We start from the raw sequence: 9,533 nt of genomic DNA, 5'->3' as shown, positions 1-9,533 counted from the left end.
AATGATCAAGATCGAGTATCCGAGTGTCCGAGACAAAACAAAAAATTATAATTCTTTCCAAAAGTAACAGGTTTATATAAATAACAGGATAAATAAAACGTATTTTTAATAACCGTTTATATAATATTATATACATGAATAACACATTATTTTATATATTTAAATAATTTTACGAATGAAGTTGTCTATGCTTTCTAAATTCTAAGTAATTAATTCAATATGGCTTCCTCTATAATAAAATATAAAAAAATATAACTTTTAGATAGTAGTATCAACATAAATGTATTTAAATTATAAAAATATAAATCAATCACCGTACAATTAAACAAGAAACTAATATCGCGACTTGAGTACCTAACTATAAGTTTTTAAGTGTTTTATGACATTTGTAAATGTCATTCTTGAAAATCATAGATAATAAAATATTAGTTGACATTGATAGCCATTGTTCACAAAAGTTACCACTTAGGAAGTTTGGTTGCCTCTCTGAGCCTTAAATAATTTTTAATTATTAGATTTAATTTAAACATTAGACTTGATATATTTATTAACATTATTATTTCTTTTGTTTGGTCATAGACAAGTATTTCAAAATGTTGAAGTAAATTGTAATATAAATTAATATTTAATTTTTGCCTAAGTAATATCATTAATATTTATTTTTACTTTGTTTACAGCATTCGAAAAAATATACTTGAATTAATAAAAAATAGAGTAATTTATAATCAAATAAAACTGAGGCAAATATATACAAATAGTAAGATACAATTTGCGATCATGTTGAAAGTATAAGGTTTACCTTTAAATTAATTTGACTTGTCTTTTTCTTATTAATATTGAATAATAGATATTGTATTTTAATTTACATTGAATTTGGCATTAGAAAAAAAATACATTGTCTATGATTATTTCACGGTGAAGGGAGGAGGGGCAACGATAGATTTCGCTTCGTTGTCGTGTATTAAATTTTTAGTAGTTTGAGTTAAAATCGTTATATATGGATTGAATTGAGTGAGACCGTTTTATGCTACATGAGTGGATTAGAGGTATTGATAACTGTTTGTGTACACCGGCGATTACATTCCGACCGCTCCCTGTGCGTAGAGTACGTACGTCAGTCATCAAGTATTTTTCATGCTTGTACTACTTGCGTATAGTAGGGGCCGTGTGATAGTAAAAGCTGTTGGAAAGTGCATTCATACGGGAAACTATTGCCGTAAAAACAAATCTCACGTTCCGTTTATAATATAGCGCTAAGTGTTGAGTGTTGAGTCGAAAGGAATTGGATGTTTGAAGCCATTTTCGGTAAGTGCTTATATCAGTGGTATTTACGTTTGTACTGGCGATAATATTGTGTTCAACATGAGTATTGACCCCTGAAGATAGACTTTGTCAGTTTATCGGACAGGCACGTCTATAAATTCTCTTAAACTTTATATATGAAGATGTTCTTATCAGTTTCATTTGTGTTCTTGAAAAAATAATGCCCCAAAAAATTGAATATTTTAACATATACACAACTAGATATCTTTATCTCTGCAATTTATTATAAAAATACATCTTACATTAACTAAATTATATTTATTTAGTAACTTACTTTAGTCGGTTTTATTAAAAAATGATCTAAAGAGTACCTACTTCAATCTATCATTTTAACACTTGCAAAGAAATTTAAATTTGTCTAAATCTTATGTCTGTATATGCAGTATATTAATGTTTATCTTGTTGAAAATAATTTATTATATTATAAGTAGGCTGTGTTTATTTCAAATAAATTTTCAGTTATGTAATTTATTATGTTTCTTATATTTCACTCAAAATAAAATTGCTAATATTTTGGCGAAACATATGTATAAATATTTTGTAAAGTAATGACAAACATCTTATAATATTTTTGTATATATTAAGCAAATAAAGCATTTCAATTTAGTAATTTAAATTTGGACAGATATCTAACTGCTTTCTAATTAATGTTTCTTAAATGTAATATTTAAATCTATTATGAGAATAATTCTGGCAAAAAAAACATTTTTTCATACTATGTTTGCTTGGTCTTTCTTTTATTCTCATCCTCGTCGTGATTAATTATGGCAGGATGGAAATATGGATACATTATTATGTACATACATACTTATTATATTATATTTGTTTTTAAAAATAATATTTGTTTTAATCAGCAAAATTTAAATTTATAATAATCACATTTAAAAAATAATGGAAATTGATAAAATGGTTATTATATTGATTTGACATACTTATTTAATTTTACAAAATTCTATGAAATTTTAACTAATATTTTGTTGTGGGACAGAAAACGGTGTTGCTGTAATAATTACTTAGCTGTTGTGTTGAGTCGACTGACCCTCAATGAGTTAAATGAGTAATAAAAATAATGTATGATTTGAAATACTGAGTCAAATGATAAAATTATTTCAATCCTTACAGATTGTGCTTATCACATATAATGCTGGTTTATAATAATATATCAAAGAGGTACTTTGAAATTTTGAGTAATATTACATTGAGAAAATTCTTATTAATTCAGTTTGACATTGGGTGAGGATATATTTCTTTCTCATAAAAGAAGGGCTTTTCTCATTAAAATTCAATTAAATTTTTTTATAAAAGTCAACAGAGGTCAACAGAGTGACAGAGGTCTTTTCTCCTGTTGAAGTAATGTGTTCTTAACAATAATTTAAGAAGGGAGTATACAGCTCCTTTTTAAGCTAAATATACTTCTTTTCCTACACTATGAAATGGCATATATTCTCAATGTTTATAAACAAAAAAGAACTAGAAATAAATTGATATTAAAAGATGTAAATTTATAATGTAAAATCATATAAATATCCGATTGCTAGGCAGAGGCTATCCCTTTTCTTAAGGAGATGGCTTGGAGCTTGTTCCCCATTCTGTTCCAATAGGAACTGGTGAATATTATAATCTATATAAAATTTTAATCTTTGATCAAAATTCTAATATTCTTTCTTTATTCTTAATATTCTTATATTTTTTCGCCAACAACGACACATTTTACAGTTGACTAAAAAAAAAAAAACAACTGCGATACGGATAATTCGAGATGACCCAATGGATAAACGCGCTGATTTTAATCTAAAGTTGTCGACTTGCCGGTTCAAGTCGGTGCAAGTTTAAGTTTTCGAAGTGCTTAAGTCGTGTTAAAAGTTATCACGAGTATTGCGAAGAGGAATATCGTTGTGATAAAACTTGCGTGTGTTGAAGGAATTTCAAAGCATATTCAACACATTCCTTCAAATAGGAAAGTTGGGCGTAGTATAAACCAAATTCACATTCTATATACGACAGAATTATTATTTTATTCCTTAACGCACATGCAAGCCTTCGGGTGTTGCAGGTATCCATTGGCGGTAGTCACTTTCCATCAGGTGAGCTACCTGATTGTTAGCCCCCTCTAACATAAAAAAAATGATGATGTTGACGAGTGATATACACAAAATATTTTGAAGTGAAATTGATACACAGGCGGATATAAAAGGTTGATTTGGTAAGAAATTCATAAAAGGTATTCGTATATCGATATTAAAAATCGTTACTAAGTGGTTTGGTATTTTCTGTGTTCCTTTTTTTCTGGTAGTAACCGACGCGGTAATATTTTGCCGCGTGATTCACTACTTAAGCATTTCAGTGTTAATTTTATAAATTTCGTTTATATCCTGTAAATACTGACACATAAGCGAGGTTCACATATGTTAATCTGACTATTGATGACCTCACGCCCCAAATTTAATTACGGATCTCTTCATCACGACTTTTTTTATAGATAAGGAAGGCGGACGAGCAATTGGGCCACCTGATGGTAAGTGGTCACCAACGCCCATAGACATTGGCATTGTAAGAGATGTTAATCATCGCTTACATCACCAATGTGCCACCAACCTTGGGAACTAAGATGTTATGTCCCTTGTGCCTGTAATTACACTGGCACACTCACCCTTCAAACCGAAACACAACAATATCAAGTACTGCTGTTTTGCGGTAGAATATCTGATGAATGGGTGGTACCTACCCCAGACGAGCTTGCAAAAGCTCTACCACCAGACTTTCATCTCCATTTAGTTTAGAAAATATGTCTCCTTGCCGAGTCCCATTCATGGTTTCACCAATAGTTTCCATTTGTATGAATTGATGTAGAGAGAAATTGTGATATTTACCAAAAAAATGTTTTAATCTCTATGTCAGTAATAATTAAAAAAATTGGATATTTCTTCCAATTCCTTCTTATACATATATGTATATAATTCATGTAATATTTAGGTACTAAATAATTTGACTAGAATTAATTGAAGTAAAGGACAGAATAAAAACTCAATATTTAACAATATTAGTATTTTAGTTTTTTTAAATCCATATTAAAGGTAAAAGTGGATGTAAATGTTCAGGCTGTGTGCAAATTCGTTTGATCAGCTCATTATCTATAAAAAAGTGATATCATATACTTAATGCCATAATTAATATAATTTAAATATTTAAAATGAAATTATTTGTTTTTGTGATTATGAAGTATGTGAAAATGTAATTTTACTATAGAATGTCTTAATATGACCATGTACGATGTTTATTAGTCTGAGGTTTTTCCGCGTAAAAAAAGGTTAACGCGGCATTCGTATTAATTTTATTAATAGAGTAGCTTATGAAATGAGCATTGAAAATTTCGAGTGGAGCGTATTTCGACATATTGAGGGTAACATTCAATTAAAAGTGCTGCAGTGACAAGTGTTGGAATTAATCGGAAACAAAGTCACGATTATTGTGAAGTTGAGGTTTTCGATTCAATATGTCAATAGATGTAAGCGAAGTATCCCAAATGAATTCCTGAATCTTTTGAGTTCAAACTCAAAATTTCAAGACGGAATTCCGAACTCCCATAGATCTAATTTGAATCGATACAGGCATCCACCAAAGTTCAAAGTCCCTCCGCCGCGTTGGTCTGTCTGCTTGTTTGAACACGATAAACTCAATAACTACCATACGGATTTTCGTAGGATTTTCACTAAATATATAATATACTTGTATAATTCATTAAAATCTTTTGTAAATTGGCTGATATATGTCGGTAATGGTTGAGTATGTCTGAAAAAATCGTGGCCACTGGGCGACTTCATTGGACTGCGCCGCCTTCACTCTACCCGGGCGAAACCTGAACTGGTAGATAGTATGTATATATGAAAGAAAATATTTCAGGATGTTTCCAGCAGTCCCCACGAAAGCAGCGTGGTGGATAAAGCTAGGTATCTTTCTTAATGTGAAAAGAGTTTTGTGCAGCATGCTTTCAGAAAGAAATTTGTTTGTTGCAGTTAATTTCGTAATGTTCCGGCTTTTGTTTGCATTTTATCTAAGAAATGTTTGAGATTATTACTTCTTCGTTAACACAGTTCAACTTTATACTTCCATTCTTAATTGCAAGGACAATTAGCATGATTCGAGTGCAGTGTGAACGACCCATTAGCTTCTTCAGAAGGCGAAAGTAAATCCGTATGTAACATTTATACATATTTATTATTTACAAGATGAATGTTCCACAATATATAATATAATATAATATAATACGAAAATACGTTATACAATTAAAAATAAACTTTTTGTACGAGACTATGGAGTTTTAAATAGAGCTATTATGAAGCCAATTTTTTTTATTGGTTGTAGAAATATAAAGGCTCAGACAAAATTTTAAGAGTTGCATAATAAAGTGTTTTTTAATAGCAAACGTCGTAAAGAAACTCTTTTCTTTTATGAAGAAAGGTTGGACGTTATTAACCAACAATAAAGCTGTGTTGTTCGTTTGTTTATAAGAAAATATTTATAAGACTTTTTTTTTCTTTAAAAGAAGATTACATCAAATAATCTTTCATTGAATTTATACGTACTTAAATACTTACGTACCTAAATACTTAAACGTTGCAATCGTATGTCTTATGGTTTCCTGCCCGAGATAAGCTAAAATCAACACCGCTTGAAATAAACTTTAACATTCAAACAAAACAAAGCATTCAGAGTAATGAATCAAAACTGTTATTACATTTTAATGGACTTGTTTAATACTCAAGGTGCCCATATATAGGGTATATATATATATATATATATATATAGTTTATTATTCTTCTATTGTATCCCAAGCTTAATATGTTAAGATAAACGTCATAGCGGAGCCAAGATGGCTACTGAGCCATCACTGGATGATTGCGGGCTGAAACCCGGGCAAACTAAATTTCTGTATTCATCAACTAGCATTGGAGTATCGTTTTGAAATATCTCCATATCTTTTCAGCAGTAGGGATTAGCTCATAATTTTTAAACGAAATATTATAAGTCAGTAGTCTTAATAGACGAGACTTAAATAAAATTTAAAAAAGTGACAACCTAAACATACCTTTTTAATCCCGGAAATTGAAAGGGATTGTGAAGCGGAAGGTCAAAACATTTACCACAATATCCGAGTCCTCGTGATGAAATTTTGGGCGCATGTCGTCACCAATATACACAGATTAATAAGAGCAAAGCCGGTCACTTCCGGGTCATGTTCACTTCACGGTCGTGTGTATTTATGGTGTATGATTAGTAAATGGTATATATGGTGAATGAAATTTATAAAACAACCACCTAAATGCACGTGTATGCGTTGTGTGTGGGTCCTTGTGCTTATTTGTTAGACAGTCTTGTATAATTTGATAGTACAATAAGTATTTATATATAAATTACCTTTAATATTTAAATAATACAGCTAATATTAGTAATATTTTTCCTTATGGCTCGACTGATCTAAAGAAATGAATTTTTCTTTATTGGCTGTCCAATTCGGGATTCGAATCAAGAGCCTCCGATTCTATGGCTTTATAAGCTAGTCACTCACATCAATATACTTGTTAATGCTCGGCATATGTTCCTATACCGTATTTTCTTTTAAAGTATGGTTACATCGACTACGCCTGTTCATAGTTTTATCAGCCAGAAATCTTCACATAAGAGCCAGCAATAATAGCACAACGTTTCAACTAAATCGGATGAATGACGCCCGAACGAATATGAACAAAGATAAGTATTTATTTGTCGGTGTACACGTTGTATAATGTATAAATTATATATAATATAAATTAGTATTGGGCAATGACAAAGTATATGTGCCCGAAGTAAAATGAAATCAAGCCTTTTTTATATGACATATAAACGTACAGAAAAAGTGAATGTACCTACTATATATATTCATTGTTTACAATTAATATATTCAACCTAATTGACAACAAAAAAACTGAGTTTCTTTCTACTGCTTCGCTGAAAATCGATCCGAGAATATACCATTTTCTATCGTACAGGTTGTCGTGTTTATATGATTATATGATATCTCAATACATAATATTAAATTAAATACAATATAAAATACAATATATTTTATTGTAAAACACTGCTTAACTATTTCGAGCGCTCTGGACCTTCGTTCTATTTTTATATTATGTATAAAACGGATCGGCTCTATATATTTTTATATATAATAATAATATTATCCAAATAAATGTAAATATTAGTCTATATTTTAATCATATTTGAAATCCATTAGTTTTCGGTAAATCTATCTTCAAATAAGCGATTAAGTTAGAGGAATCAGAGGATTACGATGGCAATTGACAAACTGCAGTTATCAGAGTGAAATAGAGTTTAAACCGTTTACTCACACCTGCAGCTTCCTGCACTAAATCGTTCCCTTAGACGTTGTGATAAAGTGCTGGATATCGTAGACATGATATAATTATTTAGCGAATTTGAAATTTGTTATTTTATATAAAGAAAAGTTTATTTGTATGTAATTACTGGTTTATATATGTTAAATACTTCGATCGGTTCTACTTAATTTGGTTTTACGATGGTAACATCGTATTACTATTAGTATATACGGGTATAAATCGTAAATCTTAATTGAACCTTGCGGGTTTGAACTTATTTCAAACTTTCATTGGATTCATTTGTATTTAATTTTTTTACATTTGTATTTAAGTCGAGAGGCCCAGTGGTAAGAACGCGTGAATCTTAACCGATGAACGTGGGTTCAAACCCGGGCAAGCACCTCTGAATTTTCATGTGCTTAATTTCTGTTATAATTCATCTCGTGCTTTTCGGTGAAGGAAAACATCGTGAGAAAACCTGCATGTGTCTAATTTCATCGAAATTCTGCCACATGTGTGTTCCACCAACCCGCATTGGAGCAGCGTGGTGGAATAAGCTCCAAACCTTCTCCTCAAAAAGGGAGAGGAGGCCTTAGCCCAGCAGTGGGACATTTACAGGCTTTTACTGTAATTTTTTTCTTATATTTATCGGATGTATGTATGGATGAAAATAAATTGCTAAACGTATCCATTAACCTGCATTAGAGAAGCGTGGCGGAATAAGTTCTAAATCTTCTCCTTGAAAGTAAACGAGTCCTATTGCCATCTATTCGGCGTTACTATACTATTCCTAATATATATATTTATTTTTTGCATAATATTAAATATGACAATTAAGTAGGTTAAATATATATAACACAACAAAGGTGTTACGATTTGTTTTTAAAAAATAGCGTTGATGACAAAGCATTATATTTAGATGATTTATCTATTAATATTTCTAACAAAACAATTGCTAACTCGACAATTATGCTACCAGTTCACTAAAATAGTTTCATTTACATAATTAGCAAGTCGGTAATTATTCATTTCCAAGTGCACACAGTATATATTTTTTAAGTACATTTCAACTTAAATCATATTTTTTTTTATTTTTGTTTCAGGTACCGTATTCGACTGGAGTATAATCAAGATATCGTAATGACTTTTGTATTTGATACGTTCGCATATTAAACGGTGTTGTGTTTAGAAATGATAACAAAACCACTGCAGAAATGGACGGCGTGAAAAAAATACACTCGGGTACTTTGTATCGGTAAGTTTTTCTTTATTCTCAAAAATGGAACAAGAACTGCGTTGACCTGCCTAGTTTTTTTTTTAACGGTGACAGATGTGATCTAAAAATAGTTTGCATATGTTTGCCGATGTGTATTTCTGTTTATGGTTGTAGTTAGCCAGCGATGTATTTTAATTAAGGCCTTATTTACTCATGATATTCTATATTTGAAATATATTTAATTTTATAAATATTAATAATCCGGTAGGTCTGTTCTCTTTTTAGGTCATTCGTTTAATTTGTTTTTCTTTTTCGTTCGTATTTATCGTGATGGTTAAAATAATCCCTCGATCGTACTGATTACTTGTCTGATGCTTGCAGGCGTTCCAATTTTAAATGCAATCTGCATTTGGTTATAACAACTTTAAACGGTATTTTAATAATAAAACGTGTACAGAAATTTTCATTGAAGTAAATAGTTTTATGGTACAATTTTCTCTAATATAGAATGTAGAATTTCGTGTTTGGTATCTAATGACAACAGTCATATTTTATATTTAAATGTAACATGCATACAAAAAATTAATATAAAAATTAATTCTTAATATAAAGAATACTTCATT

General features: G+C 30.2%; 1 protein-coding gene across 2 annotated transcripts in view; it reads left to right on the top strand.

Annotated features, from left to right (window-relative positions):
• Window positions 1-927: 927 nt before the first annotated feature.
• LOC126777851 (catenin delta-2) overlaps window positions 928-9,533 on the top strand; it is a 76,884-nt gene continuing 68,278 nt past the window's right edge. The window contains exons 1-2 of one of the 2 annotated variants that reach the window (XM_050501086.1): window positions 928-1,305; window positions 8,798-8,949. In XM_050501086.1, the coding sequence (XP_050357043.1) occupies window positions 8,909-8,949 (41 nt within the window). In that variant the 5' untranslated portion in view covers window positions 928-1,305; window positions 8,798-8,908. The remainder of the gene's footprint in view (window positions 1,306-8,797; window positions 8,950-9,533) is intronic. The other variant, XM_050501087.1, reaches the window with a different exon arrangement.

Source organism: Nymphalis io, chromosome 24, assembly GCF_905147045.1.
Source record: "Nymphalis io chromosome 24, ilAglIoxx1.1, whole genome shotgun sequence".
Lineage (NCBI taxonomy): Eukaryota > Metazoa > Arthropoda > Insecta > Lepidoptera > Nymphalidae > Nymphalis > Nymphalis io.
This window is presented reverse-complemented; position numbering and strand designations above follow the sequence as displayed.